Below are 13238 nucleotides of genomic sequence, written 5' to 3' on the forward strand. Positions count from 1 at the left end.
AATAATAAAGGCACGCTCACCCTTAAAAACAATCCTTCTTAAAACTTTGCAACATTCCTAGCTCTATATGCCAATAATTTACAGTAACTCTGGTGACTTGGTGGTTTTTCTTATAAATTTATTTATTGACAATGTCATATGTAATTAAGACTTTATGTTTAGATGCAGCAGCATAAGGTTATCAATTCAGTAGGACATCACAATTCTCAAGATGTGTTCATACTAGCATATTTATATCTAGGAATGTGAGGTATAATTCCAAACAAGGCTTTTATTACATCACCACCTTGCATCATTCACAGAATTTTACAGGAGGTGCAGATGATGCTGTCTTCATTCATCATTCTCCAGTTTTCCCAGTGCTTCCATATATCTCATACCAGAAAAAATCAGTTAAGTATAGAAAGACAAGCCGTCTGCACACTCCCTGTTAACTAGCAGTGTTAGAAGCCATCCTTCTGAAAGCTTAGCATGAATGGTTTTGTACAGTTCATGGTTCACATGGTTTGTCCCAATTAACTTTCCACCTCAATGCAAATAACAGTTTTATCATGCATGGTCTGATACAATACAACTTTTCCACATGGCTGCACTAAGATTTTGATTAGAATATTGTTCATTTGTAAATCTTCAAATAAATACCAAGCCCTATATTAAAACTTATAAATGCAAAGAAAATACCAAGGTGCATTATATTCTATTTATTGTACTAAGTCTCCTGAAATGCTGCTTGATTGTGATATTTACAGTGCACAATGTTTTCATTATTCCTTTTAATATTCCTTCCATTCTTTCCATCATTCCTTCCAATATTCCAATGTTACTATAGGAATTGACCCCAGTCCTCCTATAACACAGACCTCAAAGGTGGCTGACTCAGATTCTGATTCTGAAGTGGAGGATGTGAGAGGTTGGAATTCACAACCAAAACTCTGAAAGCAATGCTTTCTTGAGATAAGCTAAGAACAAGACAGTTTCAAGTTCAGTAGGAAATCCTAATAAGTAAGCTGGGATGGGTGGGGTGGGCTTAACATCATTACTCAAATAATATGGCATCAGGGTACACAGTCGACCAACTGAGGTGTTCCAAGCACTTGATGCAAAAACAGCAGGCTCCATCTGCAAGTGGAGTCAGCAAGTTTTGGTCTGGAAGTGATATTCAGCTTGGAATCAACTTCATCTCATTTAACTGCATTTCCCTAACAGTCAGCATTATAAATTTCCTTGTGTCTAATACAGAAATCAGTAACAAAAGACACAAGGAAATTTATAGTGTATCACAAAACTAGCCTAGCTGGTCAGCTTTAACATAATAAAGACTTTAGTTAGAAAGACTTTTCTCTTGATCTCTTGGAAGAAGGGGGGGGGGGGGGGGGGGGGGGGGACACCGGCACAGGACAATTACAGCAGCCTGAATAGGATTTGCATATATAATTCCAAAGCTGTTCTGTGTATATTGCAGAATTGCTTATATCTTTATAATAATACAATTTTTCCACCAGAATAATGTCAAAATAAAATTAAATCATTTCAATCACAAAGGTGGCAACAACAAAGTACAGGTGTCTTTCTCTTTAACAGAAGAACATATATTTTCATAGTATTATATATTACCTTATAATGCAAGGGAACTATAGAAAATAGAAACTGCCTCTACATAGATGTAAACTAATGTCAAAGGTGGTTTATTAGCCCTTTCCATAGGTACATTTGAGGTTGACAAAAAGAATACAAAGATGTAAAGTATGCTGGGACTTTGCTTGCTTTTTCTAAACCAAACAGCACAGAAAAAGGGAACACTGGCATGTCTTGCATTTTAAAAGTGATCAATAAAATATTACAAGCATTGCATTGTACAGTGGGTTACATTTGAAGTGTGACTGAAAGATGCCACTGGAAGAATTAACAAGCTACAAAGATTTTCAGTTATAATAATTCTGGAACAAGTATATAGTATAAACATCAGTTACCATGAGCTGTTTAATTCACTTATCTGAAGCAAAAAAGATTACCATACAAAAACTTATGTAGCCAACATATACATGTTTTGCTGAATTGTTCAAAAACCCAACACCATCAATTTTCAATATTTGTCTAAAACATGAAAAATCTGTATATATTAATAGGATATTTATTGAATCTGAACATATTAATGCACATATAATCCTGATGAATGCAGTACTCGGACATAATCATACAGTCTCAGTTCCATTGGCATGAACAATCTGTAGGCTCCTGGATGACATACATGATGTCAGTGCCATTTCCTGAGCAGTAGAGTGGCACAGTTAGATTTTGCACTCCATTTTCCCGACAGCATTTGCAGAATCTTAAATGGCTATCAATGTTGACATTAAAAATTGTAGCAGAGGGACATTTTCCATCACAAGAAGCTACATTGATCTATCAGAGAAAGGGGGAAAAATGTCATTCCTCACATCAAATATTATCTAGTTCGAAAAAAGGATGTATACGTCATCACAATATAAGAAGCAATTTATAAATCTATTCTTTTAGCAAATGTCCACTGAGCATATGTCATCTAAGGTAGCTCCACAAGAATGTTTCTGGCATAGGAAAAGCCATTTCTAGGTTACTAGCTTGTTTGAAGAATAGAGAAACCGGGCAGTGGGGTTAGCAACTCCCTGCCCCAAAAAAGAAGTTTTAGAGGGGAAAAAATGCCCAAAATTTACTTACTTGCAACTCTTGCCCAAAGGCAAAAACAAGCACTCACTTTTAGGACAAACAGGAAGGATTGGAAAGAAAGCTGACAGCCTAACATGGAACAGTCTCTATTTATCACTTATCCCATTAGCTAAAGTAGTTCCCAAAGGCAAGTATGGATGACGATCAAGTCCCAGGAGCCTTGCCTGCAGCTCCATTTGCCTGTCAAATTTGCCAGACATTTTGGAATAGAGCAAATAAAAATCTGCTGTAACAGTGTCAAATATCAAAGTATGTTTTAATCCAGTCCTAACCTTAATGTTTGTTCTTATCAGCATAACAGCAGTATGTAACAGCTGTAATGCAAAATGTGTTACTGTAATAAAAAAGAGATTTCTACATAAACATATAGAAATGTTTGTTCAGTCATATATGCATATATCTGTATACAATGTATTTATATCTTACATCTTACAAACCAAAAGTGATATTATACTTTAATTCTCCTAAATTGAATTTAGTCAAAAGTATATATATTGGGTGATGTCACAGATCAGAGAGTTTTTCAAAGAAATGACTCACATGTATTTTTTTATGCACTGGCACTTTTGATTTAGAGTAGGAGAATATTTAATGATCTACAAAGCCAGTGTTTTCATCTGGTCAGGCAATTATCTTGTATGCAGTGCATCTGGAGTTATTCTGAAGAGGTCAGCCCTTTTAATGTTATTTTAGAAGTAATTAAATTGTAAATGCACATAGGAGTAGGAGGACATTGCCAGGGTGAGAAATCCTCCAGATGTCAAGGAAGTAGTAGGGTCAATTTTGAGCATTTGTTTCACACATTTTTACAAGCATAATTTAATGGTTGGTATGTTTTATGATCTAACTAAGTCCTAAGAAGTACAAGAAAAAAAATCTACTTGTTAAAACCTAAGAACATAAAAAAGCCATGCTGGATCATATCCAAGGTCCATCTAGTCCAGTACTCTGTACACACACAGTGGCAAATCAGCTGCCCACAGGATCACTCAAGCAGGATGATTCCAAGATCTCCTCCTGCCCAAGCTCCTCAGCAACTTGGGTAAGCAGGCATGCTACCTCTGGTAATGGAGAAAGCTCATAGCCACCAAGGCTAGTAGCCATAGATAGCCTCCTTCCTCATGAATCTGTCCAAATCCCTTTTAAATCCATTCAGATTGGTTGCCATCACCACTTCCCATGGCAGTGAATTCCACAATTTAGTTATACATTATGTGAAGCGGTACTTCCTTTTACCTGTCCTAAACCTCCCACCAATCAGCTTCCTGACCTTGGGCTCTAGTGTTAGGGGAGAGGAAGAAAATCTCAACATCATTTTAAGCACTTCCATCATGTCTCCCCTTACTCACCATTTTTCTAAGCTAAACAGTACCAGTTGATGTAGCTGCTCCTCATAGTGGAGTTATCCAGCCCTTCTCTATACTTTTTCCAACTCAATAATATCCTTTTCCAGGTAATGCAGCCAAAACTGAACACACTAGTCTAAGTGCAGTTGTACCAAACATGTGTGAAAGGGGAGCAAGATTTTGAACTTACAGGACTTCTACTTATACAGTCATGTTTTCTTATAGTTGTTCGAACTGTCACTTTCTGGCAAATCCTTTCATCTCTTTTGCCTGAAGAAATATAAAATAGCCATTATTCATTCATTTATTCGTAATTGTTAGGGTATGAAGATAATGTTCCAGGTAATGCTCACTAGGCCATGACCTAAAGAGCCCTTTGGCTGTGAGTCAGAACTTCTAGACATTCACCAAGATGTCTTGTCTCAGCCTTCTCTGCATTTCCCATTGTGCTGGTTCTGCTTACACACCAATCTAGTAGTTCTGTCAAGGTCTGCAAGTCAGGTGATAAAGCATTTTCTAAAGCTGAGAACTCTTAAGTTCTATAACATCTATAGAGTTTATCTCATGGCCCTGTAGATCATGGCCTCAATTTATTTACCAATTACCATTATTTCAATTCCTTGAGTACAGTCTTCACCATTAGTTTGCATGATAGTAACATTCACTGTGTGTGGATGAGGGGAAACATTCTATACTTCACAATTGCCGCACATATATACAGCTATGACACTCCCATTTTCACAGACTATAGACAGATTATTCAAGAGTAAACATGTGATTGTCGTTTAGTATTTAAAGTCAAAGGAAATAACATTGGAAGTTTAAACCCACATTATGAAAATCAAAAAGTAGAATGCAATATGGTATTTCCTGCTGAATACAACAGGTATTGCATGCATTTCACTTATTAAAACTCTGAGTTCACACAAACCAATGAGCAGTTTTCATATGAGGTGGAATGCACACACAAACCTGATGATTGTGCCTATGCACAGCTGTGTCTATATGACAACCTCCATGTGGTGGTGGTACTTGGTTACAATAAATAGCATTCACTGAAAACTAAGAGATGCACTGTGATTTAGAAGCCACACACAGGCATTTCTGTGTGAAAATGGCCCAAGCCCCTGCCTTGCTCACATGATAATCCTACCACCACCACCTTTTTTATCTTTTGCAGCACACAGATCACATAGAAACGATGCACATTGGACTCAGTTCATGCATAAGATGGGACAGCATAAGATCCGTAGGCTTTTTCATATTCCCAGATGCATGGAAACCCTACAAGCTGGGTCTGGTGCTCAAAAGCAGATAATCTTGTAGAGAGATGTGGATCATTCTCTTACACATTTTGTTCCCAAGACATGGTTATCAAGGTAGCTACATGAATATAAAAATATAATACTGAAGAATCTGGTAGTTCAACCCCACCCCAATTATCTGGAAGATAAAGACACCAGAAGAGAAACATTAAACAAAACAACAGAAGTCCCAACACACAGGGGCCACAGGAGATAAGCAACTTTTGTATATCCCATATACAAAACAGATACAACAGATGTCATAGCAATAATAAAAGACACTAATGCTACTCTGCTGTTTTTGACACTCCTCTAAAAATTGTATCCATGGGCAGGAAAGAAGTGTTGACAAAAGCAGAATATTCTAAGGCACCAACAATAGTACTAGTCTTCAAATGGACATCATAAGAGATTTTTTAAATCAGATACAAAGCTTGTTGGAGTACTAATTAAATATCACATAACTAGTGGCTATTAGGCCCAAATTACCAAAATGAACAGTGGTCTAAACTAAAGATAGATGCTGGAGGCCCTGTGTAATATTCTCCTAAAGATACATACTGTTCCACTCCAGCAAGGTGGTTTACAGATGCTGTTCCAGTTACTTGATGGTTTTTAATGCACTATATATGTTGTATATGCAGAATCAAGCAGGGTGATCTATGCGCATAATCCTGTTTTTCTGTATAGATAACCCTTCCTGGATTGAGGCATTTTATGTTTTAAACTCATAAGAGTGTTCCTAAATGCCATCTAAAATTGTAATATGGACAAGAGTCTGTTCTTAAGTTAAACATGGGTATGTTGAGATCAAATTGGGCATAAATTATGCATTGCTAAGAAGGAAAAGCTTTGGTCCCACTGAACTAAATCAAAGTTTTGGTCAACTGATTCAGAGTGTTGACTGATGCTCTAAAATTGTAATTCAGAGTAATTACTATTTTTCAGACTATGACTAATATGCTTATCCTGCTCCCATCAAACAAGATATATCTGATTGCTTCAGTTTTATATAGCACTGAATATACTTACCATATTTTTCCATCTATAAGATGCCCCCATGTGTAGAACGCCCCCCACTTTTCCTACCCATCTCCAGTGAACAAACTGCTGCTGTGCACGCATGTGCCGCTTCGCCACCCCTCCACCTGCGCACACATGCTCACCGCCTCCCCACCTGTGCACCAGTCTCCCTCCCCCCAGCGCACCTGCAGCCCCCCATGTATAAGACACACCTTCATTTTTGAGTAAATGTTTTTAAGAAAAAGTAGCATCTTATACATGGAAAAATACAGTAATTCTGTGCATTTTCTTGTTCTCACTGGAAGCTCTACTGCACATTATATTTTCCAGAAATATATACTGGGCTGGAAACTTAATTTATATATAAGACCACTTCATACATACTTCCATGTAGAAAATAAATTAAGCCCATGCACAGGTTATCCCATGTGCCAACTCAGCATATGGCAACCAATCTGGGATGCAGGAAACTGCGTGCATTCACAGCTTCCATGCATCCTTCATGTCACAACTCCCACCAACAAAGGCACCATCTCTTCTTCAGTCACAATTTCATTACTGCTTGCCATGCTGTGGCACCAGTCATCACTGTGAAGTGATCCTCTCAATGGAAAAAAGGAATCAGTCTTGGATCCAGATTCTGAGATTCCCTGGACAAGACACTCCCTATCAACAGTCCCTCCACCCTCAGTGAAGCTACCTTCTCACTACTATTGCTCCTCATCCTCTCTGTAGCCTTTGGCACAATTGGCTTGCTTAATGAACAGAACACCAGAGAGCAACTAGGCAGTGGCATCTACTGCTCCTCCTTTCCACCACTGTGTTAGAGGCAGGTGAAAAACCATAATAATGGTGAAAAGGAGAAGTCAAGGAGACTCGTAATGGTGAGCACCTGCTGGACTGTGTCCTCTCAGCAAGTGCATAGCCATATCCTTGACACTGGCCCTGAGATTATGCCTTCTATACTTTATGAACCTAAACAGTTGATTCTGCAAGGAATTCTAGTCCACTTTCAAAAAAAACCTCTCAGTATATGCTTAAAGTCACCTAGTCACTTTGAAGACTAACAACCAAGCCTGAGTTGCATAAGGACACCTGCATGAACTTCATAGCAGAAAGAATATTAACAATGCAAAAATATGTAAAACGTTTTTAAAAGAAAGAAAATACATTATTAAAAATAATAATACCTGGTTCACAATTAATACTATCAGTAGAGACTATGGGGCTAATGGCAAAGGGGAATACACCCCGTCCAGAACCTGGCAGAATTATTGGGAATATAAGTTTCTTGTAATATTAAAACATTTTGACATACACAACATTGTATTAATTCTTACGCTGCCATCTGCAATTGCACATTTTGTAAAAAGGAATAAGTCTTCCTATTTTTTAATTTTTTGATAATCCTATGCTTGCATACTTTTGTGGATAACAATGCTATGATGTTTACACAAAGGAGCACATTCTATGTGCTTCTTAAGACTGGCAAGGTAAGAATTAAACAAACAAACTCACTTAGCATGCATTTAATCAATCTTTTAAAATTAAGATTATTAGTTCCCATTAAAACCCAAGGAGTTGCAAGCTAAACCTTTAGCTGACTTTAAACTGCTTTAACATACCATGAAAGCACATGCTTTTAGTTTTCAGAAACATTCTCTATTAGCATGTAAAACAGCATTTAATTGCATTATATATTTTTTTCTTAGAAGCCATCTCAGCAATAAGTTCTGAAGTATAACAATGCACTTCCTAAGCCTATATAATATTGTGAAAGCTATATAACTACACTAAATGGGAGATACTTATATCTATTTATATTAAATATCCTGATTTTACAGAAAGTCCGCTTTATATGAATAAACAGGGAATGAAAAGATATGGCTTCGGTGAGATATTAACTTTGTTTATCTAAGTGAAATACTTCCCCTTAAATATGGTTCAAAATACTAATCTCTTTAGTTAAAGCTTTAGGTTTTAGCCATGATATATGCAGGTATATGATGTCAAGCAGTATTTGAAAGGAAAAGGTAACATAAAATATTATGTTAGTATATCTAATACATAGAAATCTATTAGACATACTAAGATACTATGTTAGTGTGTGTGTGTAGTGTGTAGTGTGTGTGTGTGCATGCGTGTGCACACATGTTTGAGAGAGAGAGCAAGTCAGCCACATTGCATATATCCAAAGAATGTTCCTGCTGGAGAAAGGGCGAGAGACAATTTCCACCTATTTTTCCTTCCCTCAGCAACACCCTATGTCCCTCACTTCTGTATAAGATCTGCTGCATTTCAGTCTCTTCCATGGAGACAAGAAGCTCTTCCATTTGTGGAAGACTGAAAATTATTTCATATTGTGGCATGTGTGTACAGAATATGGAAATACATATTGCTGTATGTTGTTGAATGTATGGATGTTTATGCATACTGAATCACTCAGAATGATTAAAAATGTGTCTTACATATTCTCAAAGAATGAGAGAGCAGATTCAGATATATGAAAGCTAGTCAGCTTGCACAGAAGAGCTTTCCTACATTATCCTCCCCCCTGTATTCCCCTTGTACTCCCCAAAAAGCAACTGTTAACTATTTTCGAAAAATTGTAACTGTTAACTATTTTAAAAGGCTGTTGAAAATGCAACTGTTAGCTTTATATTAACTAGTTTTTAATAGGGTGAAAGTTTTGTTATTGCATTATGGTCCAACTAGGAATTGTGGTAGACTTCCCAGAGAACTTCAGCTTTTGGACAGTAGAGAAGTTTATTTACTTATTTACATTCCTGTGTGTGTGTGAGTGTAAAATTCACCATAAATCAGAGATTCTTCCTAGCATGAGCAAGAAATACTTTCCATTCACATTAGAAATAAAAATGACAGCTGTATATATTTGTAGTTCCAATATGTTTTGAAAAACATGAGAAGCAGGTGTTGAAGGAGATAATCAGATATATAGCCTGCTAGACTGATTACACTTCAGTTCATTTTAAAAGTTTGCAGCATGAAAGTTACTCCAAGGAATATCAATGTAAATTCATCTCTCTTGATAAAGAGTATCCCCCCACCCAAAAAAAATGTACTGAGAGCTACCATTCAGTGTGACTGACTACTTCTTTCTTCAGTTTTCTCTTAAAGCTGTATTTGATGCACAATTTTGTGTGCTTTCTTAATTCCTTCTTAGCTAAACATTTTCCAGTCCCTCATTTAAAAACCATCCTATACTAATTAAAACCCCATGAACCAGCATGTTTTTCATATGTTTAAGCCACTGGAAAATAAGCCTAGGATGGAATTAACTGTTGTTGGTTGATGTTGTTATTGGTATTCTAAAAGTGAAAAATCCTTTCCTGTTCTGGAAGACATTTCTGAACCTGTTTAGTGTGCTTTATAACACTATAACTCCAGGTATAATATGCCATATATTAATGATAATTGGTATGTGTGCCAATGTGCACATTGGAATTTGACACAGAATTTATTAAAAGTGCAATTGTCTATTCTACATGAAATAAATCCTTAATCCTTCAAACTAATTTGCTCATTGAAGCATCTTCTTAGATTTAGTTACTTGAAGAGAAAAAATATTTATCCTATAGAATATATAACAGAAAATCCTATAACTGCCTTCACATTATATTATCCAAGTTTTTGAACTTTTCCTTTGAAAATATATGCAAGTGTTGCTCTAACGGTCTTGGTAATCAAATAACTTCACTTGTTTAGAATAAAACAAAACAAAGTAGCTTTTGCTTATGCCCATACTATATTTGGAGAGATGTGGTTATACTCCAGAAGGAAAAGATTTTTAATTAAAAAAAAAAGTTTTAAGAATCACCATGGTAGCAGCCATATAAAGCAGGGCTTGGCAATGACTTTTGTTAAGAATTATACATGATTTGGGGGACAGCATGCTTTTTCTTTCCAAATGTCCCACTGAAGGGGTTAAAAACACACACAGCTATCCAAAACAAAGCCAAACTAGCACGCAACTAGCACTGAATGCAGCTTTCTTCACTTACAGGTCTTGCAGCAGCCATCGTTATATGTCTGTACAGTGCCTCCATTCTAGGAAAATTAAAAAGGGATATTTCAAAAAAGACTGTGCCCAAAGAAATATCTTACAATATCCAAATGATGCATGTAAAAAAGAAACAGCAGATGCAGCCTAATCCACAGCCAATTCATGTATTTATGTGGGTATTAACATGTATTTTATGTTTTGGGAAAATTCAGCCTGGATCTCATAATCTTCATCTCCAGCCAGCAGCTAGCATTATAAGATACAATGCAGCATACTTCCCCTTTGTATAAAAAAGCTAGCCAAAACTTGTTTGGTGTGGCATAAGCTACAGTTTTACTCTTAGATTTTATGGCTAAATGCAAATGGCTGCCATGTTTGGGTTGAGATTTAAACTACTTTTTAAAACTTTGAAAAGCATTACTGCACAGGACTCCATCATATAATCAGGCCAGCACCAGGTTTGAGAGGGACCTCGACAAGGTATCTTCTGTCCATCTCTCAAAGCAAGCTTACCAGGAGGGGAAAGGTGTGTGTCCCACAGGAGGGCCTGGCAGCAGCACAGTTCCAGCCAGTTGGTACTCCCTGAGAAAAGAAGCACAGGGCAGCCACTTCCTCTGAATACCTCTGAGTTCCACCGTGCTGCAACATAGGTGTAGTGCTCAGGGTCACTGAGGACAATGCAGCAGTGATGGCTCCAGCTGTCTTGCTCTGTGCTTAGTTTCTCAGTGCTTGGCCATACATATCCAATCATAGGAGGAGAGATTGAGGGAACTGGGTTTTTTCAGCTGGAGGAGAGGAGAGGAGAGGAGAGGAGAGGAGAGGAGAGGAGAGGAGATCCTTTAGCATGTGAGGGGATGTCATGTGGAGGAGGGCTGCAATGTGTTCTTCCCTGTAGTGCAGGGCAGGATGTGTTCCAATGGAGCAAAGCTAAAGGAACTAGGCTTCAGGAAGGGTGCCAGGAACTACTTCCTCATGGTTCTAGGATATGGAATGGGTTTCCACAAAAGGTTGTGGAGGCCCCATCAGTGAGGGCACTCAAGGAAAGATCGGACAATCATATATTGAAGATTACATGAGTGCAGCTGCCTGGAGCGAGGGGTCAGACTATACAGCCTGAGGGACCCCTTCTGATTATCTTTGTTTGTATATTTCTATTTGAAAACCCAGTTTTTATTACTTGTCTTTCAGATGGTTTGGTTTGGTTTGTGGAACTGGCTCTTCTTACATTTGGTGCTCATTGGGTAGCCCCAAATTCATACTGAAAGCTATCTGTGAGGAAATTGTATAATTGATTCTAAATATTTCAGGTTTACAGATGGGAGAAACTAGGCTAAGATCCAATGTCATGCAAGAACAATTCAGTTCATGCAAGACTACACTGGGAAATACATGTACAATGTTTTGATGAATTCTGTGGAAAGCATTTAAACTGAACCACAGCTTTCAGATCCATAGAGCTGGCCACATAGTATGCTGTTTGTATATAGTACCTTCAACCTGATATAGAAATTAGTAGCATCTCCTGATCTACTAGTGTCTCTAATATTCAATACTGCTCATTTGAAGAAAATAATGAAAAGCAACAGTGGATTTTTTCACAGCATTGCACTGTTCTAATTGGTTGTCAAATTTCCAGACAAAAATCTTCCTTTATTTTCTCACTTACGGACACCAACCTTTGTACACTCAGTCTCATTAAAGGGTGGGCAAGTGAGGCTGGATCCAAGGACGATTGCACCTACAGCGGTCTTTGCACACTGATATTTAGTGCAGTTAAACTCCCATGAGCTTCCTTCCTAAAACAGAAGGAGAGAAAGAAAAGGAAGAGAGAGATAAGATTATTCTTTTTGGGAAGCAGGGGGAAATAACTGGTTAAAAGATGGCATAAATATTCACTAGATCTGCACATTAGATTTCCATGACAATAAAATTATACCACCTGCTATTCATTTTTTACGAGAGTCTCTGTTTAACTATTTTCACTGTAGTAACAATGCTAATCTAGTGCATTTTTCATAGTACATGGTTTACAAAAGGGGCAACTCCTATGAACACTCTTAATTGTTTTAAGTTAATATTAAGTTATTAACTTAATGCTAGTTAAGTTCTCAAACAAAAGCATATAACCTGGCACTTTACCAAGACTACTACTTCTCTTTTCTTTGTGGAAGGATTACAGTATCGCTTGAGGTTTTTCTCCATACATAGCACAAGGTGTTACTATGATATAGTGTGCAATCCTACTAGGCTTCTGTAGCAAATAGCAGGAATGTCTAGGAAATACCAAGACTTTCCTCACTCTAAAATAAATAAATAAGCAAGCAAGCAAGCAAAGAAAATTACTGAAAAATACAGGCAAGGCTCTGAAGAATGACACTGCCATGAAAAGGTCCCACAAAATTCTGTGAATAAAAGATTGTGAGTATAGAATAAACACAGAAACAGAGCAAGTCAGAAGGGGTCTCCCAGGTCATCTAGTCTGACCCCTGGCTCTAGCTCACAACATGTCTACCATAATAAATAACTCATGTAAGAGAAGGTCTGAAAATATAACCAGAATTTAACTTATGGGATGGAGCTCTGCTCCTGGAAGACATAACAAGACACCAGATGCCATGCTTATTAATCATGATAGCTATGCATCTGAGGCAGCATGAGTATCAATACCAGCTGTTAGGAATCTGAGTGAGAGAATGCCAGTGACCTACTTGTGGTCCTCTTATGGGCATTTGCTTGGCTACCAGGGGAACAGAAAGATGGACTAGATATGCCACTGGTCTGATCCAGATCCTGTTTGTTACCTTGCTATCAGGCAGGTGGGGATTCAGTTTAACC

General features: G+C 37.5%; 1 protein-coding gene across 1 annotated transcript in view; it reads right to left on the minus strand.

The window, feature by feature from the left end:
* Window positions 1–2161: 2161 nt before the first annotated feature.
* Window positions 2162–13238, minus strand: part of OTOGL (otogelin like) — a 96946-nt gene continuing 85869 nt past the window's right edge. The window contains exons 54-57 of the mRNA XM_044455199.1: window positions 12080–12199; window positions 10402–10447; window positions 4243–4322; window positions 2162–2403 (exon numbers count right to left, since the gene is read on the minus strand). Coding sequence (XP_044311134.1) covers window positions 2203–2403; window positions 4243–4322; window positions 10402–10447; window positions 12080–12199 — 447 coding nt within the window. The 3' untranslated portion in view covers window positions 2162–2202. The remainder of the gene's footprint in view (window positions 2404–4242; window positions 4323–10401; window positions 10448–12079; window positions 12200–13238) is intronic.

This window comes from Varanus komodoensis, unplaced genomic scaffold, assembly GCF_004798865.1.
Source record: "Varanus komodoensis strain SLA01 unplaced genomic scaffold, ASM479886v1 scaffold8, whole genome shotgun sequence".
In the NCBI taxonomy this organism is placed as follows: Eukaryota; Metazoa; Chordata; class Lepidosauria; order Squamata; family Varanidae; genus Varanus; species Varanus komodoensis.